The sequence below is a fragment of the Lagenorhynchus albirostris genome, chromosome 1, assembly GCF_949774975.1.
Source record: "Lagenorhynchus albirostris chromosome 1, mLagAlb1.1, whole genome shotgun sequence".
NCBI lineage: Eukaryota > Metazoa > Chordata > Mammalia > Artiodactyla > Delphinidae > Lagenorhynchus > Lagenorhynchus albirostris.
Genome location: NC_083095.1, coordinates 84,671,274 through 84,698,819, shown reverse-complemented (window position 1 = coordinate 84,698,819; position 27,546 = coordinate 84,671,274). Strand labels below are relative to the sequence as shown.

At 41.3% G+C, this 27,546-nt stretch overlaps 1 protein-coding gene across 2 annotated transcripts in view; it reads left to right on the top strand.

Annotated features, from left to right (window-relative positions):
* Positions 1–27,546, top strand: part of INO80 (INO80 complex ATPase subunit) — a 131,133-nt gene that overhangs the window by 89,194 nt on the left and 14,393 nt on the right. For both annotated transcript variants that reach the window (XM_060147507.1, XM_060147500.1), the window contains exons 26-29: positions 1,435–1,660; positions 5,806–5,933; positions 15,912–16,006; positions 22,113–22,185. In XM_060147507.1, the coding sequence (XP_060003490.1) occupies positions 1,435–1,660; positions 5,806–5,933; positions 15,912–16,006; positions 22,113–22,185 (522 nt within the window). The remainder of the gene's footprint in view (positions 1–1,434; positions 1,661–5,805; positions 5,934–15,911; positions 16,007–22,112; positions 22,186–27,546) is intronic.

Genomic DNA, 27,546 nt, shown 5'->3' with positions numbered 1-27,546 from the left:
CGGGCTTCCCTGGTGGCGCGGTGGTTGAGAGTCCAACTGCTGATACAGGGGACACGGGTTCGTGCCACGAGGACCCACATGCCGTGGAGCGGCTAGGCCCGTGAACCGTGGCTGCTGAGCCTGCGCCTCTGGAGCCTGTGCTCCGCAACGGGAGAGGCCACGGCAGTGGGAGGACCCGCGTACCGCAAAACAAACAAACAAACAAAAAAAACCCTAGAAGTAGTGATTCCTACCTTAGGCCTGGATCAAAATCTGCACATTAGATAGGCTCCTAAGAAGGTTCTTATGCCCACCAAAACTTTACAAACCATTGCCCTAAATATTGATGGGCATGAAAATAGAAAAGTTAGTAGCAAGTAGATTTTCCTAAATGTTTAACTTCCAATAAATAATAGAAAGAATAGAACTACCTAAGTACGTACAGCCAGTACTTTATGTTCTGATCTTTCCCATACCTCTGCCCTTGCTCCTTATATCCACATTCTTCCTATCTCTTGGTCTAGCTCCATGGTTCTTCTGAGCAATTCGCTGCTAATAATGGGACCTTAGCATTTTTATCAACCTGGGCTTACAGGTAATCACAACCTCCAAATTTTAACAAAAGGTAACCTCAGACTCCTTATCAGATGATTTCACAGACATCTGAATGCATAGCTGCTTATTATAGTGGGAATAGACCCAGGTCATTAAAGAAGGATAAAACCTGTGTTTCTAAGTTGGCAGGAGCCTTCTGTTCCTTTGGGGGGCAGCATTTGAATGTGAGATAAGAATTTGTGCAAAGCCTCTGCCCTAGCCAGGAAATGAATTCACTACTCTCTGGCAATTGCTTTCTCTAATCCCTACCCCATAACGCTCCCCGGCAGCTTATGGCCTGAAAGAAAGATTCTCTTATCTTCCATTACGTTTGTCAGTCAGTAACCTGGTCAGGGAAGAGGAAAAAGAAATGTTGACAAACTTGGGAGCTTTGCCACAGAAGCCTTAAAGATAGCTTCAGATGCACCAGGAGGATGCTCTTTAGTTCTTTAATGATGACTATCTCCAGCTCCCTTTATGGCCTCACCATCCTGTGTATGGCTAATAGAACTTTGCCAAAAGCACTGTCTGGCAATGAAGGGAGATGACAAAGTGATTTTATATATATATATATATTTGTGATAGAATTATTCCTGACCTGGTATCCCAGTTTATCTGCAAACTCCAGCACTCTTTGGATCTTTAGTTTGTTGAAAATTCTTTTTATGGAGGTTGGCTTTTTACCTGGGGAAGCTCACTAAGTCAGTTATTAAGGACAGGTTAGTTTGTCAGAGCAGGGAAGTTAAAACCGCTAGTCTAAGAATTATCCACATTAGTCTGATTTCAGAGTCAAAGTTCCCAAAAGGCTTAGTGGGTGTGGAAAATGTGAAAGAGCCATCTCACGTGAATCTTTCACTGCAGGTCACCGCAGTGCCATTGGATTCTTACTGCAATGACCGAAGTGCAGAATATGAGCGGCGAGTGCTGAAGGAAGGAGGGAGTCTGGCAGCCAAGCAGTGTTTGTTGAATGGGGCCCCTGAACTGGCAGCAGACTGGCTAAATCGACGGTCTCAGTTCTTTCCAGAACCAGCTGGAGGACTGTGGAGCATTAGGCCTCAGAATGGCTGGTCTTTCATCAGGATTCCAGGTGAGTCCTCCTTTCTCTTGGCATATGTTCCCGGCTTTGGCAAGGGAAGAACCAGGAAGATACTCCATGTGGTGGTTTCAGATATTCAGAATTCAAAGTTCTTGAGGTTTCTATTTCCTCTTTTACCCTTAGTGATTGTAGGTAAGAATGCTTAAGTAATTTGTGACTTGAGTGGAAATAGAAATTTTTTTTAGATTTCTGCCTAAATGCTCTCCTGTGACAAGCTTACAGCTGAGAGAGGAATATGACTCTTAGGGATGGGGGCGGGGGGTGTAGGGAAATAAACTTCGTAGGAAAGGCTTCAGGTCGAGTGAGTACAGTCGTCTTGTGCCATTGCCAGTGGAATGAATGAGAATGTCGTCACTCACAGAAAGCCTAGTTTAAGTAGCATAAACAGTGTCCTGCACGAAGCACTAGAGATCTGAATGATAACCAGAAGAAAAACAGTGTTTTGTGCCAAAATGCTAGCGGATTCCCAGACCTACTAGAGTCAAGGTCGAGGGTTGAAAGGAAACTAGGTTTTCATTTTTGCTTTAGTGAGACTACTTTTAAGGAAACCAAACACAGGGTTCATAGGCTTATGTTCCTTGCTTACACCTGCAGGCACACTGGAGTGGTAGCTTAAAGCTACCATGTTCGTTTCAGTTGTCCAAACTCTCTGATGCTTTGATTGTATTCATCTTACTGGCACATAAAGGAAGTAAACTAGAGTTAAGGGTTCAAAAGAGAGAGTCTGCTATTTCTAAGAGATAACTGGGTTAAAGGCTTTAAGGCCTGGCTTTTCCATTTAATGTTAACTTTGTCAAGTGTCGAGGGACTTTGGGTCAACCTATTAGTTGCTTTGGGGGTACTTTGAACTGGAAGATACCGTTTTGTGTACAAGAGCAATATGTATATGGCCTCATATCTGACTTAAAACAGGTGAAAGCAGTGGGTGAAGGTATATTGTTAGAAAATAAGGGGAAAGCCCAGGTGTAAAGCAGGCCTGAATAGTAGTTGGAATAGAGGAATAGAAGCCAGCAGGTTTGGAAACCACAGAGTCCCCGGCAGAAGATGAGCACAGGTGTTAAAAGAAGCAAGATAACACCTTATTTCTTCTTTCTCCCTTTTTCATTTTGACTCCTAAGTTCCCAGTACAGAAGGAGAAGGCTTATTGCTGGCGCTGTGGGAATCTCTTGTGGCTTTTCCTGTTCTTTGAAAGAAAAATGGACCTTGTTTAAATAGCAGGAAGTGTCTGAGTTCTTTTTGCATCGATAAAAAGCACCAGCCTCACTGGCTGTTTACTGTGAGAACCAACCAGCTCCTCACTGACCCCATTGTGCTCGGTAGACTGGCTGGGCAGGGCAGTGGGGGGTGGAGGGGTCATTGGAACCTGTATTTTATCTCTTTTTCCTCTATACTTTTACATTTTCTGTTTCCCTGGGAAGGGTTGGTTTTATTATATTCCTTGAGAGACTGACCAAAATCTTCTGGATTTCACACCTTGAATGTCTCTCTGTGTTTCACCAAGAGAAGTGTGTACAATCCCTTCAAAAGTCTCCTCTCCTTGGAAAAAGGAGATATTATTTTATCTGTTACCCTAATTTTACTGCCATTGGATACATTCATTTTGTCAGTGACCAGGATCTTATACTGTGGTCAGTGAGAGCTTGTATCTAAGTGAAAATACTGTAAGATTGTGTACTGTAGGATTGTAGGAAAGATTGCAAGAAAGTAGCGTAGGTCTTTTCATTTCAACATTTTTCGAGCTTCTGTTTGAAAGAAGGGGCTGGGCACAGGTTTGACTTGGCAGAGTCAGCCTAATTTCTAGGGAATTGTGCTCTTCTTGGCTCTGTGCCCTGCTTAGCAACAGGTGGTGCTCTTGTCAATTGCAACTTTGGTAGCTCCTGAAAATTGGGTAATGGATGCCAAGCCCAGAAGGCAACAGTGTGCAGTGAAAGAAAACTGTTTTTTTCTGCTTAAGTGTTTTAAGGCTGTTGCTGATGTCACTTTCTTCTTGGACTTTTTCCTTCAGGCAAGTCCAAAGAAATTCAGTCCATCCACTTCCACCTCCCCCACCTAAACAATAACAAGCTAACAGCAGGTGCGACTTCTTGCTTCTTTTAGGTGCATCAGAGTTCTCTTCTAAGTGTGCATCTTCATCTCTGAGTTTTCCTAATCCTAGCATCAGTTCGTTCTGCTTGCAAAGTAAAGCAGATGTGGGAAGCAGGAAGGTATGAAAACCATTAAATCATGATTTTGAGATGAATTGAAGCTTTTGAATATTCAGACACAAGACAGATTTGTATATACTTAAATATTTGCGTTGAGGGACTATATATGAATGGAAAGAGGAGATAAGCAGGCTGCAGAAATCTGATGTGCTTAGCTTGCCCACTCTCACTCAGTGACTGAAAAACATATGGGTTTCTTTTTTTCACTTTCCTGTGCTTTTAATGAGAAAAAAAGAAACTTACTGTCTGAAGCTGATTGGTACCTCTTTAGGGAATGTTTAGGAGCTATCAAAATTGAGGGACCCTTGGGAACCCAATTAAAGGAGAAGGGTAATTGGCAAGAAGAAACCCTTGAAGTTGTTACGAAAGCATTGCTGCCTGATCAGACTGGGAATTTATATAGGCCTCCTTGTCCGGTGCCAGCAAGAGGGCTTAGCAATCGGTTCTGTCCCAGCTGCAGTCATTTGATTGCGTTGGTAAGGCAGCCAACAAGGAGAGCATTTCAATAATCTAAACAGGACCAAACAAAGAGGCTGAACAAAGGTGTGTGCCACAGTGTCAGGGAGGGGGTGGTGGAGGAAGAAATGTGGCCTGGCAATGTTCCGAAGGTGGGAAAAGGCAGGCTGCAGTGCAGAGGAGTAAACATCCAGGACCTGTAGCTTTGTAGCAGAAACAGAGTGGCTGATGATTTGTTGTGGTGCTGTCAGCACATCTGTTCTCATTCGGTTTATACAATTAATTGTGCACTTGGCAGATAGTGGCGAGAACAGAGAAATGACCGTTGAAAACTTTTGGATTGCTCTGAACAGTCAGCTTCTGTAGTTCAGAGGAAAAACCACAGGTTCAAACCTGAAACTAAAGGTAGACAGTATGTTTTTCATAACAGTTTTCTTTTTTTACTTTTAGTAGTTAGCTGTGTATGTGAGCTCTCTAGCCTTTCTGTCTCTCTTTTTGCATCCCACAGCCACTTGCAAACATACTCTTACATCTCCCAGCCCCTTAAGTTTCATCTCTTCCCTTCCTAGTAGCAGCAATTGTTTAGGGTATGTTTATGGACCAGTCTGCAAACAGGAAACTCTACTTCCTGAAATGTGATGGGAGTTGAATGATACTGAATGGATAAGATGAAAATTTGTGAGTTAAGTGTTCTCTAAAGATCTTTGGCTGAAATGCCTTTTTTTTTTTTTTTTAATGGGAAGAGGAAGGAGGAAGCACAAATTAGTGAGTGAAAGCAGCTTCCATTTCACAGAAACCCAAAGTCAGTCTTTCTGAAAAGCTGAATAAGCCCTAGTGTCTTTATTAAATTACAGCTTAGGATAATGACATTTACCAGCCAACCTATTTGAAATCATCCAAGAGAGGAAGGGGTTTTTTTAATTTTGTTTTTGGTTTTGGTTTTTAGTGCATTTCTTGGTGTTCAAGTGTCTTTAGGGGCAGGCAAGAGCAGCCCTTGTTTCTCTACATTCTCATGCCTTTGGGAGGTAAACCATGTAGCCACAGAACTAGTAGAAACAGATACCTAGAGATAAGGTGAACAATGGAAAAACAGATTTCTCAGGTCACTTACAGCAGGTTTGGCATGGATATTACTCTTAGATGTCCACATATACCTGCTGTCTCTTGAATAAAAATGTGGAGCGGGGGAAAAAAATGTGGAGCAGGGAAACTTTCAGATGCCTTAGCAGCAGATGTCTGATTGGGAACTGTCAGTTGGGAGGGGACCTACACTTCCCTACTTCAGGATATTTCTTCCCAGAGCACTACTCGATATGATTTAACAGTGCTTTGCATTCTTCTCTAGAGTACTTTCCTGCTCTCATGATGACAAGCGTCCTGGTTGCAGTAATTTTGGCTGCATACAGCTTTGCAGTGAGTGATTTTGCTGCTTCAATTAAATATAATTTCCCGCTTCCCCCCTTTTCTTCTCCCTAGGCAAGGAGAGCCTCATCACTGACAGTGGAAAGCTGTATGCCCTTGATGTCCTGTTGACTCGGCTCAAGTCTCAAGGACATAGGGTCCTTATCTACTCCCAGATGACCAGGATGATAGACCTGCTGGAGGTAGGAGAAAGAACCTTTGGGGACTAGGACACTTTGACATTTAAATTGCAGGAATCGTAGCTGTATGACTAATGTCAGTCCTGCTTAATGGGAACCCAAAACTTGTCTTCGTGATTTGACCATCTATATGGGGAGGAGAAGCAACTCCTGGCGGATATGAAAGTGTGCAAAGGACTTCTTCCTCCTTCCTTGTATCAGTGAAATAGAATCCCCCTCCTTCCTTCCTTTACTAGTGAAGAAATTCCCAAATTTTAAAGCAGATCAGATCCTAGGAATTTCTTGAAAAGTCCTCTGAAATTCTGTATGGAAAACAAGATTTGGGATTAATTCTTATTAGAGAGCAGCTATTCATCCTGAGTTGGTGTAGTGGTTCTCAACCTGACTACATTTTGCAGTCTTTTGGGGGAGCTTTGAAAAATACTGATGTCCCATCCTCAGAGATACTTATGTAAGAAGTATGGAATGAGGCCTAGGCATTAGGATAAAAGTTCCCAAGGTGATTCTAATATATAACCAAAGTTGACAGCCATTGGGTTATGGTAAAAGATACAGCTCTGTCTTACTGTGCAGGGCAGATTTTGTTTCTTTTATTACTTCTGAGCTGACATTCTCTCTGCTTTCTTGTTGTTGAAGTAGTGGCTTATTATTTGAGGGAGAGAAAGTCATGGACATATAAACAGAGGAGTGAAAGTGAGGACAAATAATCACAGACGACTAGAGTAAGTTTTTCGTGCAAGAAAGTTGGAAAGCCATCTGTTGAGAGGCTAAAGCATCTGGATGTCAGTAGTGTATAAATATTCTCATGTTTTTTGGTGTGTTTTACATATTTAATAAGCCTTTAAATTTTAACCCTGCTACTCCAGGGACTAGTTGGTAATAAATAAGTGGAAATTGGACATTATTATCCCTATCTAGGAATAAGGGAGTAGAGATTCTATCAGTGCAGAAGGAATGAAGGGTAGCAGTAGGGGAGAATTTTAGGTTCTTCAGAAGCCAAGGCTGGCTCGCTGAATTTTGCAGTGAGTTTATCTAAATTCAGTGGCAGGCTCTTAAATAATCAGGCAACTTCTTTTAGCAAGAGACATAACAAATAATATTTGAGGTCAATTTAATCACTGTTTCATGTTTAATAAAAAGTGTTTAGCCTCTGGAATGCTGTCAACAGGCAGAAGTTTCTGCCTTTTTGTATTGTGAGTAGGTCATCTATTTCTAAATGATGGAAAAAATGCTTATAAGTGACTGTGAGTCACCTTAAGAGGTGATTAAGCCGTTGTGTTTGATGTAAATCTTGACTATGTTAAAGGTCCTAACAACAATAATCCAAAATAAGAGGACTGCCTGCATCCTTAATATTCTGTTCAGGGACTTCCCTGGTAGCAGAGTGGTTAAGAATCTGCCTGCCAATGCAGGGGGCTTGGGTTCGAGCCCTGGTCCAGGAAGATCCCACGTACTGCAGAGCAGCTAAGTCCGTGCACCACAACTACTGAGCCTGTGCTCTAAAGCCCGTGAGCCACAACTACTGAGCCTGTGCGCTGCAACAACTGAAGCCTGTGCACCTAGAGTCCGTGCTCCACAACAAGAAGCCACCTCAATGAGAAGCCCACGCACCACAACGAAGAGTGGCCCCCGCTCGCCACAACTAGAGAAAGCCTGAGCAGCAACAAAGACGCAATGCAGCAAAAAAAAAAATTTTGTTCAGACTAAATGATGTCGACAGCCAAAACAATATGAGTAACTTTCTTTCAGTAGGACTCTTTTTAGATAAAGTACACTTGCCTTTTCCTGAAGAGTCAGGAAAGTATAGATGAAATAGTAATCTTTCACTGATAAGAATTATAGAAAAGGTAATATATGCTAAGGATTTTGTAAGAGAGTTAATAATCTTCTTTTTTCCCAAGGCTATATATCAGTATATTATAGAGTCTTAAAAGCTGATTCACATTATAAGGGAAGTTCCAAGGAAAAGGGGGTGAGCCACCAAAAAATAAGCTAGCTCTGGTAGAGAAGGCAAGTGTGGGTAGGTTAAGTGACACAGTCCTGCATTTTAGTCCCTTATTCTGTATATTGCACACTTCTAGGTACTCATAAGACTCACTAAGATAAGTAATTCAAAGTATGATAATGATTTTGTTCACGATGAGTGCTGTGAACACTACCCACCAGGGTCACTTCCTGTCTGTCTGTAATCCAACAGGATTTTTAGAGGGGATGTGGACTTTGTGGGTAGGCTTAGCAATGAAGGCAGCTTGAGAATCTTCTCTAAATGTAGTTGCATTGCTCTATGGGGAATTCTAAATTAGGGAAAAGCAGATTCAAAGCCTGAATTTCACAACTGCTAACATTCCTTAGCCATGTGTGTAACATGCTTCTAGGATGTTGAAGCCAGAAAATGTTGCAACTGTTTGTACTGAAAAATTAAAATGAAACTGTTGTCTAGTTTCCTTACTACTATACTATTCTTTTTCCTTCAACATTAAATTTTAAAGTTTCTTTTTTTCAGTCTATTTACTTGTTTTAATATTATTTACTCAAACGAACCACATTTTGTATTCCAAGAGTTTAGTCCTCCAAATATATATATATATATATATATATTTTTTTTTTTTTTTTTTTTTTTTTTTTGCGGTATGCGGGCCTCTCACTGCCGTGGCCTCTCCCATTGCGGACCACAGGCTCCGGATGCGCAGGCTCAGCGGCCATGGTTCACGGGCCCAGCTGCTCCGCAGCATGTGGGATCCTCCCGGACCGGGGCACGAACCCGCGTCCCCTGCATCAGCAGGCAGACTCCCAACCACTGCACCACCAGGGAAGCCCCTCCAAATATATTTTGTGGGCATAGAATTACAGTGCCCACAATGTTTAATATTTGTCTAATCATTTATAGAAATGTAAATGTATTGTGGATTTTAGGACAGTGCAGGATTAGGTCTACTTTTCATTATCTTTTCAAAGAGTATTATGGGTTTTTCAGTCACTTTCATGATGGAAGCTTTCATTGTAAACATTCATTAGAGCCATGTTCCACTTTAAAACATGACCTAGTATTAATTTAAAAAAATACCTTGACCCTTGGCCTTGCTTCTTCATTCTCAGAGTATTGTGGTTTTTGTTTGCTTGTTTGTTTTTTTAGATTAAAAAAAATGTTTTCAGGATTCTCTTTTTCCCTTGACATCTTGTACCCTGTATATCAAAGATGGAAGAAAAACTTCCAATAGAGCAGGAATTTGAGCTCACATGGGGCTGTTGAAGCTGTGCTGTGTAGCTGTGGAGCGTGTCAGCATCTCTTTTATCTAACAGCTTTTTGGGTTTTTTTTGTTCTGTGCCTTAGCCTTGGCTATGTGTTTTTCTGTTTCTGTGACTCAGAAGAACTAAAAGATAGTAAAAATTCACACACTTTTGTATGGCCAGGATTCCATTTTGTGAAAATACTAGTTCTAAGCACTTTGTATTTGCTCAGTATTTTCTAAAGTGATTGATAGCCTCCTTCTCTTGGGCAAAAATCTGACTTTAATTTAAATTTCAAGTGAATATATCAGATCTTCTTCCAAATAGAATTCTATATTAAGAAATATTTCATCTTGTCCCATGGTATCCAAATAGTATTTCCAGATAGGGAATTTAAAAAGGGGACTACTTAATTTCCAGGGCCAGGAATTTTTAGTGTGCCATGGGTAGAAGTCAAGGACATAAATAAGGGAGGATATCACAGGTCACTAAGTTATGTTATCAGTTTATTTTTATTTCCTGAGTCACATACAGGGTCTTGCCTGATGGGGGTACTATGGACACAGACATAGCCCCTATGCCTTTGGGATGGTGGCATCCAGCTGGATGTCAGACAAAATTTTTCCCACCACCACCATTTTACCCTATAGTTTGGGATACTCCCCATCCCTCCCCATAGTTTAGTAGTTGCAGAGAGCTTTTAACTCACTACAGATGACTTACATTATCTCTGAGTCATCTCTTTTGAGATTCATTCCTATTGCATCAAGCAACTGAGTCTGTAGTTCAAGGAAATAAGCCTCAGTACTTTCTATGCGATACAGAAATACTTGGAAAGGGTCAGCCAACTGGTGCTGTATGTGTGATTGTTAAGTACTGAAACCCAGACAAATCTTGCACTACACCAATATATGAAAATAATGCAACACAGAATTAAATACAGATAATCCATAGCTAATGATGATATTTGAGACACTGGGTTGTGTAACTTGCCTAGTCAGCAAGTACCTCACTGGGGAAGGATTCATCCCAAACAGACATTCTATCATTTATGGGCTGGCTTTTCTTAGAACTCTAAGTAACCTTTGGGAGCTGTGATTCTGAACATACAGGGAAACTGAGTATTTTAAAACTGCTCCGTGGAATGAAAAGCAAATTGGGGTCACTGTTAACTAGCATTTTCATTAGGTCTTAGAAGTAATAGAAAGAAATGTGTTTGCTTACAACCACACTATATTTATTCTGTTCAGTCCATTTCTTTTTCATGTCAACTGTGAGCGAGGCACTGTGCTAGACAGAGGTAAATACCAGTTAAATGTGGTCTTTGACTTTAAGAGATGAATCTAGTGAAGGATTTATGTATGTATGTATATATATGTCTCACACAAATAACTGTCAAGTGTACCCTGATACTAATGCCAAAAATAAAGCATAAAGAGAGCTGAAGATAGCAGGAGGGATGATACATTTATTTCCAACTGGGTCACTTCGGGAAGGCTTCACATACGGTGACATATGAACTGAACTTAAATAGAATTTCAACCATGAGGAAAAAGGGCATTTCCAGACTAAGGAAGCCAGATGTAAAAAGGCACAGACGTGGGAAGGTACAAGACATTGGGCAGTGGGGAGTAGTTCAGCGTAACTGGAGCATGTGGTATAGAAGAAAGGGGAATAACAAGTAGGGTGAAGGCAGATTATGGTGGGCCCATGAATGCTTTGTGATTGCTCCAGAGGGCTCTATATTAGATAAAGGAAGGATAACTATCATATTTCACTTGCTTGGTGCAATTTGCTTGGACAAAACAGAAGTTGTAATAGACCTTGAGGGGAGCCTCACTTTTTGCTGGTGATATACACCAAAGATGGAAAAGGGTGTGTCCAAGAAAATAAAGTTACACTAGGTCTGCAGGTTTGTGGATCATACTGAGTCTTCCCCTCAAATTTTTTTGTGACAGTGAAATTGGGTTAAAATGAACATCAGAGACAACTTTGAAATAGTGAAGAAGTCTCAGAATGGAAGGTTTGCATTAGGGATATATAAACATTTGCCTTTATTTTTTCAAGTGCCCAGTTACCCTTTCATCATTATAGTCATAATATATTAAGAACCTTGTGGGGCTTCTCCCTCCCCTTTTTTTCCGCTAGTGGTAGTGAGCTTCTGTTCTGTCTGGGAAGCAGTAGGTGGAGGGGTTAAGCTAAAGACTCTGGATCTAGTCTACTTGAGTTCCCATCCTAGCTCCATGCCTACTGCCTGTGTCACTTTAGAGACCTTGCTTAACATCTGTAAGATATGGGAGTGACAATAATAACACCTACCTGAAAGGCTATAGTGAGGATTAGATAAGCAAAACCAGGTAAAATACACAGAATAGTGATTGTCACTTAGTAAATGTTCAGTAAATGCTAGTCATCATCATTATCACTACTGCAAGGTGAACCTAGACCCTTTGTTTTACACCCCTGGGTGTGTGAATGTTTGATTTTATTTAGTATACTTTAAAGGATTGAGAGGCACTTGCTGAAACTATTTTGAGTTATGCTAATAGCTCTGTTCACATGCTACTGCTTAAAAAGTAGGACTTAGGGACGTGTTCCAGAACTGACCTGTCTTCTCAATTTGTATTCTAAGACAGTGGTTTTTCAACTAATGGGGTTGGGTATAGGACAGGAGACCTAGGTGTAGACATTAAACAGGTGGGGCCTGGACTCCCTACCCTTCTTTGTTAGCTAGAATAGTAATTTTTAAAAAAATCTATTTTATATTAGAGGGATTCCATATAAGAGTTTTCTTGAAAAAAGTATTCCAGTGCTTTAGAAATAGCATAAGGGTATGTTCTATAACAGTGTAAATGTACTTACAAGTCACACCTCTTAAATGCAGATTTCGATTTACTAGATATGGGGTGTGCCCCTCAGTTCTGCATTTCTAACAAACTTCATGTGTTGCTCATCTGAGAGCCATGCTGAGATAGCATGGTTCTAAGGGACCCTGCCCTGCCTTCCCTCTGGAGTGGTTGTTCTTAGCTCTAGAAATAGGGTGTCTATTGCAGTCATCTTTGGAGCTTTTTAAAAATAAACCGGTCTAGGCCCTAACCCAGACCTACAGAGTCAGAATTCCTGGGGTGGGACCCAGGAATTTTAATCCCGGCTGAAAATCACTACTCAGATGCCAAGAGTACATCTTGTCCATAACCCCTTTGGCTTCTTCAATAATTTTTAAAAATAGTATCTACTAGAACTGTATAGGTCTAAAGACTTCCTAAATGTTAAAAGCCATAATTTTTATTTTATTAGTTCAAGCAGAATTAGAGCTTACTTTGGTTAGTGGTTATTGATCCACTTGAGAATACTGGTGTTCATATTTATTTAATTAAGGGAGGATACTAAATTATGAGACTTCTGGGAGGGGAAGGTCTACATTTGGTTTCTCTTTTCTCTTCGCTGCTTTAAGTGGAAAGGAATTCTTGGTTTACAAGGTTCCAAGAAATTTAATCATACTGATGGATCATTTTCTGAGCTTTTCCTAAATAACCCAAGTAGACTTGGGTTAGAAATGCCCTTGGTTTCTACAGAGTGCCAAGTGTCAGGAAGAACTGGGTAACGGTTGGCCTTTCTGTACCATAAGCCCTTCTTAATGCACAGGAGTGCTAACATGACATGGTTCCTACAAAACACAGTAAAGTCATCCAGCAAGCAGTAGTCATCCAGCAGTGGTCCTTAGGCATGGGAGTGAATTACTTACAGACTATTGGGGGATGAATGAGAATGCTGTGCCATCCTTGAAAGACATTTAAGGGACTTCAGTGGTGGTGCAATGGTTAAGAATCCGCCTGCCAATGCAGGGGACACGGGTTCGAGCCCTGGTCCATGAAGATCCCACATGCTGTGGAGCAATTAAGCACATGCAGCACAACTACTGAGCCTGTGCTCTAGAGTCCGCAAGCCTAGAGCCTGTGATCCACAGCAAGAGAAGCCACTGCAATAAGAGGCCTGCCTGCGCACCGCAACAGAGTAGCCTCCGCTGACCGCAACTAGAGAAACCCTATGCGCAGCAAAGAAGACTCAACGCAGTCATAAATAAATAAATAAATAAAGTTTGTTTAAAAATAAAAGACATTTAACTGCAAAACTCAGCAAATAGTTACTAATTAACCAGTCTCAGCTGCTGGGTTTGAAAAGAATATATTAAGCAAGACTCTTAAGATGGATATTAGAAAACCATTAGAAAACCTTTTGATATAGAGATTGTTAAGTGGGGATAGATTTTTTTAAATAGATTTTTAAACTAACTTTTCAAAAGTGCTACGACTACTATCAAATCATTTGTTGTTAGAATTTGTCTTTTTATTTTAAAAAATAGAATTACATTTTATGTTAAATCATTAGGTGTTTTTAGGATCATAGGAGAACTGAACTAAGAATGGAACAGTTCTTGAAATTAACAACTGGAAAAAATAAGGCTTTTCTTTCCGGATGAGCATTTGATTAAATTAACTATCTTTCCCAAATAGCCTAGAGTTCTAGAGAGATGTCTAGGATAGCTTTGGTGTAGCCAGAATTTCTGAATGAAAGAAATACTGAATTGCCTTTTTAGCTCAGTCTTTATCTTATAGATGTTTTTCTGTATTGTCAGGATATAGCTATTCCTCTGTTCTGCTTTTCACTGCTGTTTCCATGTCCATTTACTTGTTGTTTTGAAGCTATTTACTGAAATAGGATCTAAACTCAACTAAGCCTTCTGAAATCCCACTATTCCCCTAGGTGAGAGAGCAAAGGCTTAAAGCAGCAAATGGGAAAGATTCACTTCCGTTGCCTCAGTAACAGGTTGTCTATGATCAGTGTTGGTTTGATTATGGCCTAGGATTAATATCTCTAATGTTTTTCTGACCTTGATACATAAATGATATGAACAGCAAGATCTACAAGAAGGTTCATTCATCAGTCCTGTCACTAAAGTTGGAAGTTCTGGTTCAAAAGGCAAAAGAGTGCAGTGCCTATGCAGGAAACCCACCTTTTGGTTAAAGTTCAAATCTGTGGACTGTCTCTCTATAATCTAGGTATTTTGTTGTTCTGGATGGCAACATCTCCTGATTGGATTAGCTGCCCAGGTATAGTGAGCCTCTAAAGACCATCATCATGCTGTCATTTTTCATCTTCTTTCCTGAATTCCTCATCCAAACACCCCCTACTCTTCTGCCATTAACCCATTCCCATTATAGGGCTCTACCACTAAATGTGAAGCTTGCTTTAACTGAATACTTTCTGCCCCCCCTGTGATTACCAAAGCCCTTAAAGAACCACCTGGAGACAGAAGGAAATAGTGAAAAAAGGAAGAAAAAGAAATATATATATACACACACACACACACACACACACACACACACACACACACACACACACACACACACACACACACACACACACACACACACACACACACACACACACACACACACACACACACACACATATCAACTTGCTCTAAGAGTGCTGCCACATACACTATACCAGTCATACCAAACTGTAACAACCTTCTGTGCTGAAGTACCCAGCCAGGTATAAGAGGTCCATAATGAGAATACTACAGTGGAAGAACATTCGACCACAGAAAATTAATTAATAGAAACATCTCTCAAATGTAGAAATGATTTGTCTTTTTCAATAGGAAAAAGGTTTCTTTGAACTGAAAAAACTGCTTCATGGTGTTTCTTATAAATAGGCAGCTGTATTAGCTTTTTATTTTTTGGTTGCCTTGGGTCTTCGTTGCTGCGCGTGGGCTTTCTCTAGTTGCAGCGAGTGGGGGCTACTCTTCATTGCAGTGCACAGGCTTCCCATTGCGGTGGCTTCTCTTGTGGAGCACAGGCACTAGGCATGTGGGCTCAGTAGTTGTGGCACACGGGCTTAGTTGCTCCGCGGCATGTGGGATCTTCCTGGACTGGGGCTAGAACCCGTGTCCCCTGCATTGGCAGACGGATTCTTAACCACTGCGCCACCAGGGAAGTCCCTGTATTAGGTTTTGGTAACAGTCCCTCTGCAAGTGGACTTTTTGAAACATAATCCATATAATTGGGGTAAAGAAAGGAAATCAGTGCTCATTTGGACATATCTGTAAGAGGAATTGCAGCTTCCAAGAATAGAGATACATCCCCTCTATTTTATCTCTTGAAATCTCTTCTCCATTCTTAAAAGTTTTAATTCCTCTTACAGATAATGCCAAGAACATTCTCTGCCATGGAAAGTTACCTTGTCTTCTGTTCATTCTGATGCTTAGGCCTCCCTTAACAGTGATGTATGCTGTGCTGGGAGAAGGGAGCTTAGGTTGTAAATTCAAGGACTTTGGTCAGCAAGAATTTGCTAGAGAGAAACCCACTGGGGTGGGTGTTGCTGAAAGAAAACTGGCTATTCCATAGCCATGAGAGACATCTGGTTAGTGACTGAAAAGCCATTTTGGTTTACAGATTTCATTTTGTTCAGTTTGTTTTTTTACAAAACCTACAGAAATCTGTAGGAATAAGATTAGTTTCTAAGATGAAATTGAGAGTTGTTGTAATCTTCAGGGTACCCTCTATTTTCACACGCTGACAATAAACTCATTTACGAGTCAAATTCCTGTACTTCTGAGATTGCTTTCTCCTCATTTCTGGATAGAATGACTTGCCCCCAATATGGATGAGGTGGGTAGATGCTTGTGGAAATTAGAATGCAGTAATTTGTATCAAACTTATTATATCTTTTTACTCTGATTGGCAGGAATATGTGGTTTACAGGAAGCATACCTACATGAGGCTTGATGGCTCATCCAAGATCTCAGAGAGGCGGGACATGGTTGCTGATTTTCAGACCAGGTAATGTTAATAGGAATTACAAAAATGGTCATTTGATTTTCCTCTAGTTGAGATGGTGAGTTATAAGAAAGACCAACACATCTCAGATTGTTAAGCAATCATGATATAATTTCTGCTATTTTATGAGGTAGCTATATCTGCTTATAGTGGTTTAGATTTGTGTGTCTGTGAAAGAGAGAGGAAATGAATAGTTGGTAATTTTAGTGCCAAATCAGTGCCTGGTTCTTTGGGCAATAAAAGAAATGATTTCTGAGTATGAACCAGGATCCTTATGTGAATAATATGTACATAGAAAAAAGTCCACAAGGCTGTATTCCTAAATGTTAACAATGGCTGTCTCTGGGTATTGACTTACAGTTGATTTTCTCTTTGTTTTTGCTTACCCATTTCATTTTGTATAAGTTTAAAGAAAAATACCTCCTTTTTCCTGCTTTCCCTCTAATATTGTAGTAGTACAGTGCAGTATGACAGATTGCAGTAGTGTGCAATCTATTCCTCTGGCAGCTCTCAGTTATAGTACTTCTCCCACCTGATAATGAGCCTATGAAATTTCAAATACTGCCTGCTGGATGCTGATGGCCTACAGAGCCATAATTATCTCAAGTGCAGGTTCTCATCATAATAAGCAGGGTCTGCTTACTGCTCTCTCCAAGGAGAAAGCTGGCGTCTGCTAGTGACAGGTCTCCTGAACTCCACCCTTAATTTTCCTTAGACCTGGAGAACTAAGGAAGAGAGTAAGATCTTAATGTCTGTAAGTCAGAACAATTCTGAATTTTTGGTCTTTAATTGTGTAGTCTGTTAATATTTAACTTTGGAATTCTTGGGTAGAAAATTAAGCACATAGCCATTTGTATTTAGGTTGCAATTTTTAGTTTCTTTCATTTCAGTTTTAAAGCATGTTTTACTTCAGCATAAAACAAATCCGTAGTTCAACATAGAATATCCTCTGATTGAGAATTTTTGCTATTGCACGGTCCTTTATAACACTGCATGGGTAAGGAGATACATCCTGATGTTTTGGTTTGCAGTATATACTCAGACCAATAACTCCTAGGTTGAAACTACTTCTGCATTCAGGTGCCTGTTTGACCAACAATGGAGGGGAAGAGCTACTTTAGACCTATTTTAGTTTGTTACCTGAAGCAGGTGGTAGATGACCTAACTTAGCTTCTTACCTAGCAGAAGCTTTCGACCGATTCTTAAATTATTTGAGTGAGACATGTATAATCATAGTAGTGCCTCCTAGCACTCCATACTGTGTGCACCTCTCCCCACCCCCAAAAAAGTTTACCAGCTGATCTTTATCTTTCCTTGATTTTGAAATCAAATGAATTACATTTCACTATGTCCTTATCTAGTCCAACCTTCAGAGCTCCAAATGACAAGAATCTTACATACAAGATCTATAAGACTGTATGTTTCCCCCAGGGTGCCTATGTTTTCTCCAGGAATGCCAGCACTTAAGTGATTTGGGCACATTGGTATGAGGCAGCATGAGTTATGTGTTAGAAGAAAAGCCATTAAGTAATAGATCTTTTGCCTATTACTGTTTGTGTTTTTTTCCACTAATATGTTTGATATTGTACATTTGAGAATCTCATTTATAGCAAAGCTAATTTTTTTTTCCAGTAACAGTTGGGGCCATTGTATATTATATAAAATGCCTGTTGAGGAAAATTAGAGAAATATTTGATGAAGAAAGTAAAAATCACCCACAATCCCATCACTGTTAACATTTTGGTTTATTCCTCTTGTCTTTGATGTGTGTATGTAGTTAGATTTATATGTTGATACCATATTGTAGAGATGACTGTATCCTCATTTCTTCAACTTAACAGTCTATCATAAAGGTCTTCACATATCATTAAAAAAGTCATTGTAATCATTATTTTTAATGGTCAATATTCCATTACATTGGATATACCACCTTTCTGTTGTTAAAATCTTGAGTATCTTTTTTACAAAGCTTTGTCATCATTTTAGATTATTTTCTTAATATAGATCCAAACAAGAGAGATTATTGAGTAAAGGAATATGAATGTTTAAGACTGCATATTGTCATATTGCTTTGTAGAAAATTCTACTGGTTTAGAGTCCAGTCAGAGCTGTATTATGTTGACTTCTAACAGTTTTGGCTTCTGAGTTGTAGAGCTACAATTTTTCTTCTAGGTGAAGCAATTCCCAGAAAACTGGACTGTGAGATTCAGGGCTCACCACATTTTACAGTGACCTTTTAGTGGAAAAAATCAGTAGATGTATCTAATTTACTACTTCTAAAATCTCTTATTTAACTTGTGATTACTTGGGCAATCACAGTAGTACACATTAGTCTTGAAAAGCTTAGCTTTAAAAGAAGGGTATTTTCACCATTAAATTATACTAGATCTGCTTAGTAAATATCTTGTTTTTTTGCTTTCCTGGAAAACCTTACTTGAGCATCCAAATTCTACAACTTCTAAGAATTACTTAGGGAGCAATGAGTTTTATTTAGATACTGAGTAACAATCATTTTAACACCTGCATCTGCATCTAATATTAGGTAAAATGAAAAAACAAACTAAAGTCTTCTTCCCTTCCTACATATGAGCTAGATGGTAGAGTTAGGATTGTGGCTAGGAAATAATCTCCTACCTCTCACGTGTAGAATCTGAACTGTGCCTATGCTGATTAGGAGCTTGTCAGGTAGGTCCCTCCAAATGGTATCTAAATTTACAAATTTGAATGGCAACAGTAGCCCAATATAGAGAAAAAGACAGGTGTTTTTGAAAACAAAAAAACATGACTTGCCAAATATTTTCATTATTATTAATGAAAAGACATCAAAAGAAAAAATTGTAGTTTCAACTGGAAAGCCCTGTGGCTCAAAGGTCAGCCAGAGTAAACAAGAACTCCTATAAAAAGCCATTTACATTCCCTTTATACAAGATTTATTTATGAGGGATCCTTCCAGGAAAGAGTCTGACTGAGACTAAAGACTGTTTGGCCAGGATGTCCTGACTGGGCAACATTCAGGACACGTGACCAGTGCGTGATCCTAGAAGCCATTCACAAGGTCTTTGCTCTGGGTTGCCTTGGCCTTTGCTTCCCTTCCTCCTACCCCATGACGTTTGCCAAATGGATCTCCCTGATTATCTGATTACTCGGGTGACCATTTGGAAAACATGAGAAAAAATGAGTGTAGTGTGGATTTTTCCTTCTTGGTGAGAGTATAAAGCTCCAGTATCTTTAATTCTGGCTCTTTTTCAGTCATTCAGCAAGTCTTCACTGCAGTCAGCTAGGTACCTAGCACTATTTGAGTATTTTGTTGCATAGTAGCCTCAGGGGCCATTAACTAAAGAAGAGTAAGAGTGAGACTTAGGCATGTCTTTGCTACATGATTTCATAGGCTCCTTCACAGACCCCCCTGAAACCTGGTCTCTATGGCCCCTTCCAATAGAGACCCTGAGTTGAGATTCCTTTATAGCCCCCTAGAGGGCACCCAGACCATCATGTTGCCTTCTGGGATTCTGTTTTCTTCCTTTTAGTCAGCTCTCAAAACATTAATTCACATTATCAATACTAGATTTATTAAGTAGAAAGGAACTTCTCAACAGTTCAGTTTAGATGTGTTTTTGTTTACATATGATCCAACAGTGTGATCCAGGATGGACACTAATTTCCTTGATTTTTAATCACCCAGGGTTCCCATAATCCTTATTTTTCCATTACAGTATGATGAAATTACACTGAATGCAGCCAAACGTTGCTACTTACCATCTACCTCATCATTAAAAGCATCTTCTCAATAAATCGTTAATATCCCCAAAAAAACATTTTCCACCGTTAATGTTTCTAAGTTTTGCTTCTAATTTATTTTTATCTATATTCCTTTCTCTAGTGTTTTTTCCTGTATATAGTCCTTGTTTGTGAATGATTACCACATCTGGGGACTTACCTCTCTGACTGTCCAGACTATGGAAATGACCCATCTTTTTGCCTCTACTCTTTTACTATAGATCCCAGCTGCCTTCTGTCTCCCTCCCTGTGCCACCCCTGTTCCCCCATCCCCACACCAACAAAAAGTCCTAGGCATCGGGTGACTCCATCAGCTCTTACACAGATATCGGAGAGAAGCCTCTGACCCCTGCCTCTGTGTCCACAGAGCAGGAAAGAGAGATGTATGGGACTGAGCAATCTTCCTAAGGCCAGAGTGGGAAGGATTATTCTATAGAGATTAGTATGGCCCTGGAAGGCTACATCAATTTTTATTTGAAACCTTATTGTGGTTAAATATTCTCCCATGGGCTGTGAGGTATCAAGCTTCCATTTATATCATCCCATATCTATGGGAAAATGTGTTTGTAAACTGGCAGATGCCTTTTAACTTTTTGGTTTGCCCTTTATGATTTAACCGTGAAAGATGACATCTTATAGATAAAATCCTGAAATATTAAACTTTATGATAAAATTCAAGGATAAACGAGCAGAACTTTCATGAGAGTACAATACTTTTGGAATTATGCCCTACAAGAAGCCTCCAAACATGATCTGTTATCCATGTCTGCCTCTAGGAAAGCTGTGTTTAATTGAAAGCAAATTAATGGACAGATTTCTACTAGGACCTACCCAGCTTAGGGATTAACCAGGATACTTACTTCAGAATAGTTCCTTCACTGGTATTCATGTTTGACATTGATATGTCATCATTTAGTCACTTCAACTATATTCAGAGCATCCTCATTTTATAGCACAGGAAACAGACCTTTAGCAGCCAAGTGACTTTACCAAGGAAGAACAGCATCAAGGGATGAGAGCATCCTGATGCCAGTGTGTTTCTTTTTTCTTTATTTTTTTTTAAACTGGAACCCACAGAATAAAATTCATCTTACGTTGGGATTTAATACATATCTACCATATCTGAAATCACAAAACAGTACTTATCCTTATGACCTTTGTTGTATTATAATATTTTCTAATCTGTTCTATTTCTTTCTTTAATTTATGTGGTCCAGACTCACCAAACTGATTTCATGACCAATGATAGGGGTGACCTGACCAATGATAGGTGTGACCTGCAATTTGAATAACACTGATATAAATGAATTTCTACTTTTATTCCTCATTATAGTCATAGAGAAAGGGGGTGAGCAGCTTGATTTAGAAGGCTGTAAAGTTTGTTTACCAGTATAAGGCAGTCCCTTTCCCTTAGAAGTGTTCTGGAAAATAACCTCAGGTGGCAGGAACATGAAAATGCAAGATAGTCTTGAAATATATTTATGTTATCTGCAGGAACTGGGCTCAAACCGAGCCCCTAGTTGTATGTGTATACATAGATAAATCTTACAGTTGAAGACTGCTCTTTGTGATCTGGCATGGCCCTTGTTCCTAGAAGATATTCAGTGAATATTTGCTGCCTGAATGAATGACAGTGGCACCTACTGATTTATTTGTAATTCTGGGTTTCTTTAATAGGATGTAGGATGTAGAGGGAAAATGAGAAAACTGTCTTGTTTCTGTTAAGGATTATGTTGGCATTTGTCAAAAAGTACTTTAATTTCAGCCTGTCTTCATGGATTGATCCTAACTTCAACGTAATACTTAGAAGTCATAATCTGAGTCTTAATCCTGACCTCAGGTCATTTTTCTGGGACTAACTTTCTTCATATGAATTTTAGTGCTTTGGAGTTAAAATCATTAGTTCCCAGATTGTTGGAAGTCATGATTCTTTGGGGAAACACCAGGAGATACTGACTTATTTGTCCCCTCTGTATGAACTGGGAATAGTTTGACTTGCTAAAAATATGACTGTTACAGAAAGAGAGGTCTCTACTTCCATAGCATATTTTTCTGTTACATTTGCCAAATGTTTATAATTATATTGCCTATCAGTCAATATTAGTGGGCAGCAAAAGTTTATCTGCAAATTGGAAGGTGACTGCCATGGTTTGATTTTAGCAACAGAGCACCTTTGTACAGTGTGTCAGAGAAACCTGGATCAGGTCTGGGTAACCACCAAAACTCTTTCTAGGCCTAGACACTGTTCTTCGTCCGGAGATCCCTCTCTTTTGCCACATGCCATTTTTCTTTTTCATTTTTTCCTCTTAAAATATCCCTCCCTCTTCTGCAGGAATGATATTTTTGTGTTCCTGCTAAGTACACGAGCTGGAGGACTGGGTATCAATCTGACTGCGGCAGATACAGTAAGTAACAAGAGCACAAAAATACACTGGATATGTGGTTTTTCTACTATAAATATGTTGTTCGGTTGGCCTTATCCTTTATTATATGTCACAGACTTTTTATTTCTTTGTCTCTTGTTGTGTTAAAAGACAATAGTGGCACTTTGCCTGGAACTGGAACATTTCGGCTTTCCTTTTGGGCATTTCTCTCCCTTCTCTTATTCTAAGTTTCTTACACATTTATTCAACACATATTTAGTAAATGCCTCCTATGTGTCTGATAGTGTTTTAAACACTTGGAATATGTCAGTGAATAAACAAACTGGAAAAAAAAACCCAGTCAACTCAACTAACCAGATGTGTTTGTTTTAGGAGCTATAAGTGAACAAATCAAAAAGTTGTTTTATTACTCTTATGCATTATTCCATCATAGGAAAAACTCATATTTTTGTATCCCGAACTTATAAACATGGTTGGAGAGCAATGAAATTGGTGATTAAAAAAATAAAATAAAAGGACATCCCATCAAATTATCTATCCTTTTATGCCCAATCTCCTTGGAGGAATACTTCAGCATCTGAAAGGGAGAAGAAAAGAGCATTCCTTTTGTATCTCAGATTTATTCCCAGGTTACAAATATATTTAAAAACAATATCAGTAACCCTGACACATAAAAATGCATAAATGGGAAATTGTTTTGTAGAAGGCATGATTCTGCAAATGTCATTTAATGTGATCGTTGTGGTACCTCTCTGTGAAATACAGAGCATCAGAATCCCCACAAATATGAGGAGGATGCAAACTCTGGAGGGTCATGGAGAAATGAATGAAGTACAAAGGTGAAGAAGCTTGAATAAATTCACAACAGTAGAGCTGGAACTAGATCCCATGTTTCTCAGGTTCCACTTCTAGGCTGTGTTCATTCTTTCTCCTTGTTAACTGCTACACTGTAGAACTGCCTGCCTTCAAGAATGAAAAACAGATTCTGTAACATCACCAAGTAGAATATCAACCATAGGATTCAGCTGTACCTTCCTCGGCATCTAAACCACTTCCGCCAATTAACCATGCTGGGACACGGTTCCAGGGCCTGGGGACTGCTGGAGGCATAACTGGGTAGATTCTGTATCTTATGTGCACATCATCAGCCTCAGTCATCTTAAGAGAAGGCAGTCATTGGTGGTAGTGTTGTTCTTGTGGGTTCTCTGATGAGGTAGCTCACTTGGTGTCATATCAGCAACCTTTCTCTTTGCCCCTTGGTTCTCTACTCTAGTTTTCAAGCATACTGTCCCAGTTAGTCATACTCTTTTTTTTTTTGATGAATTATTTTGGTTGTCAGTTTGTGGGTGATAGAGGGCAGATTCCATAGTTTTGGGGTTTCTTCAAATTAGAGAAATGAGACCTGGGTTTGAATCCCAGCTCTGCTGTTCACTATGTGAAAGTGAAACAGTTGCTTGACTGCTCTAAACCATAGTTTCCTCCTCAATAAAATGAATATAATAATCCTTCCTTCTCTCATGGTTGTGAAATGTCACCTAGAAACATGTGACCCCAGTGCCTGCACACTAATAGCCCTCAGGGATCCTGTGACCCTTGTAGCCCCAAATGAGAGAGCCAGGTCCAGGACTTCATTATTTATACTGGGCCCCAAATACCCCTCCTTTCCCCTAGGCCTTGTCTGCCTGGCTCTGTGCTCAGCTCTGCTGCTGTGGGAAGGCTGGGGATGGGAGTCCAGGGAAGGCTCTGGATTCCCAGGGCGGGTGAAAACAAATTCACACATGATGTGAATTGAAGGGCCAGAGTTGGGGATTGGGAGCCTCAGAGGAGGAAGAGAGCCGATTGGGGAGGAAATACTCCAGAGCCTTGCACTGGTTCAGCCCTGCTGTGTCCTGGAGGCATGGCTGGAAGAGAGGTGGAAACTCTTAGGGGCTTCCCAGGGGGCAGTAGCTTCTTCTCCGGCACCTTAGTTCCCCTCCAGGGTTGGTTGATATTCCTCTCCTGTGTCTCTGCACAGCCCCCAGGAGCTGGGCCTGAGTTTATCTCTGGGTCTCCTGCTTCCCCTCCTCTCCACCCCCGACCCCGGGAAGCCTTTGTCTCAACATCCCAAGCACAGTTATCCTTAGAGAGGCCCAGGTACCTGTGTGAGAACGCCAGGCAGGTGGTGATCAAGCTAGGACGTGAACCCAGGAGTGAAGACTGGTAGTCCTGCCGCACCAGGGTGCTTCCCTCATACCAAGAGGTGACCAATGGGGGAAGTTGGGCACAGATTGGAGGATGAGTTATTTAATTCCTTTAGGGGTCTTGAGACACTGTTTAGCATGTGGGTGGTCTCAGTCATTACATTTATGTAGTCTGGAAGGCCCCACGGCACCCCCCTTCACATCCCAAGCTTTGCTCCAGCTGAGTGAAACCAATGCATATTTTTTGTTTTGTTTTGTTTTTTTGGCTGTGTTGGGTCTTCGTTGATGTGTGTGGGCTTTCCCTAGTTGCGGCAAGCAAGGGCTACTGTTCATTGTGGTGCGCGGGCTTCTTATTGCGGTGGCTTCTCTTGTTGCAGAGCACGGGCTCTAGGTGTGCAGGCTTCAGTAGTTGCAGTGCGCGGGCTCATTAATTGTGGCTCGCGGGTTCTAGAGCTCAGGCTCAGTAGTTGTGGCACACGGGCTTAGTTGCTCCACGGCATGTGGAATCTTCCTGGACCAAGGATCGAACCCGTGTCCCCTGCATTGGCAGGCAGATTCTTAACCAGTGCGCCAGCAGGGAAGTCCCGCCAGTGCATATTTGAAACAGAGGGAGGAGCACGTAGGAACTGACCCAGACACAGATTCAATTCAGCAAAGTGAAAGTTCTCTCCCAGGTTAAAGAGGACTCTCTGACAGCTGCCTAGGAGTTGGCAGCAGTGGGCCCAATTAGTCTTACTCTTAATGTGAGTACAAGATTCATCACTTTCTGCTAGCTGATCTTTTGGACTCCAGTCTCAGTCCCTAGCCCCATACCTCCTCTGTTAGTTTTTATACCCTTCTTTATTAACCATGCTACTCCCTGGCTTAAAACTCTTCAGGGAGTCTGTCATCTACAAGATAAAGTAAGCTCTTTTACACATACAAGGCCCTTCATTTTGTGGCCTTTATCTCCCTTTCCAGCCTAATTGCCAGACTGTTACTCCTTCCAAAATTTATGTTCCAGAGGCGGGGAGAGGTTGGGGGCCTAGCATGGAAGAATGGTGAAAAGAAGGGGCTTTCAACAGTTGCCTGCAAGGCACTGGGAGAGTGAGAACCTGCCCAGTGTGGCGCCAGGGCATGGGCCGCCTCTGCCTATGTCTAGGGGGAGGTACTGCTCTCTCTCGGGGTCGGTGGATTTCCTGGCGACGCAACCATCATTTTGAGGGGGGACTCGGAGATCTTCATTGCCACTCGCCACCTCACCAGGCACCAGATTCCAACCCACCCCCCTTTCTCCATACGATGAAGTCCATCACCTCCCACCTAGATCCGGATTTGGGTCCACTTGGCGTCTTGCCACCAGGTCCAGCCATCAGTGTGGGGGCAGTGGGTCAAAGACAGCGACACGGACTCTGAGATCCGGGACGTCAGTAACCTGAGGAGGGGAAGGCTGGTGCACCCTCCCTACTTCCCACCATCTCCCTCTGCTCTCTCCCTCCTTTCCAGTCCCAAACCAGCTCACCAGAGTTGAAGCCAGCCCTCCAACTGTGTGAGCGTGGGGCATGGGCTGGGGGTGGGGTGGGGGTGGGGTGGGGGGCTGACTTCACAGTGACTAGCAGGTTTGCTAAGGGTTGGGTCTGTTAGGCTCTAGGGATCTGGAGTGCCCTTTGGCGCTTGGCAGGTACGGGTGAAAGCTGTGTCCGGTGCTCTCTGAAGGGCCTGTGGCCTGTGACTTCCAGTGGTCCAGTGGATGGATGGATGGATGGATGGATGGACGCACGGACGGATGGATGGGATGAAAGAAGTGTTCCCATATTGGGGTACAGGGAAATCATTCTGGCTCTGACCTGATTTCTGTGCTAACTACAACAGCCTGTTTTGTGGCCTCAAACATACATTATACATGTGCTTTAATCGTTAAAGAAAAGCGTGCATTGTCCAGAAACAAAGACGTCATTTTTCAAAGAAAAAAACAAAAAAATTTATGTTCTGGTAATAACAATTGACTTGTTTCCTGAACCCACCATACTGTATCATAATATTACATTAACAGCTCCCTCATCATAGATCTTCGTCCTGGGCACTTTGTCTTCTTCCACCTGGTAAACTTCTGATTGTTTTTTTTGCGGTACGCGGGCCTCTCACTGTTGTGGCCTCTCCCGTTGCGGAGCACAGGCTCCGGACGCGCAGGCTCAGCGGCCATGGCTCACGGGCCTAGCCGCTCCGCGGCATGTGGGATCTTCCCAGACCCGGGCACAAACCCCTGTCCCCTGCATCGGCAGGCGGACTCTCAACCACTGCGCCACCAGGGAAGCCCTTTCTGATTGTTTTTCAAAACCCAATTCAAGGTCAGGGGTTGCTGTTTTATATGGGCTGGTAAAGCGTCTCTGATAAGGTGACATTTGAACCAAGATCTGAAGAAAGTGAGAAAAGCAAGCCAGTTATGCATCTGGCAGAAAAGAATAGCATTCCAGGGAAAGGAGATAAGTACAGAACAAAGCCCTGAGGTGAGAACATCCTTGGCATAATCAAGCAATGAAGCAAGCCCTTTGTAGGTATAACAGAATGAATGAGGGCAGAGTGGTATAAAATGAGTGGCAGAAGCAGATTGTGTGGGGCTTAATAGGCCATGGTTAGGATTTTGAGGTGGGAGGCTACTGGAAGAACTTGAACAGAGGAAGAACTTTAGCTTGAGCTTAAATGTGTCCTTCTGGCTTCAGGGGGGTGGGGTGGAGAAGGCTATAGGGAAGGAAGTAGAAGCAGGAAGTTCAGTTAGGAATTAGACACAAGACGATGGTGACTTGGACAAGGATTGAAGCAGTGGAGGCGATGAGAAGTAATTGGAATCTGCATGTAGTTTTAAGGTACAGCCAATGGCGTTTACTACTAGATTGGATGCGGATCAAGGAGAACTCCAAGGTGTTCAACCTGAGCAACTGGAATGATGGAGATACCAACGACTGGTTAAGGGGAAGGTGTGGGGAGGAACGGGTTTGAGAGGGGAAATCAAGAGTTTGGTTTGGGGTTTGTTAAGTTCAAGACTCTTAACCAGACATTAAGTGGCATTGTCACCCAGGTGGTAGAGCGTGGAATTTAGGAGAAAGTTTGAGGCTCAAGATGTATTTTGGAATCATCAGGTCATAGATAACATTTAAGGCCATGGAGCTGGATGAGATCACCTGGGGAGGCCTAGCATTGGTTCATTTGATTAAAATATCTTTCC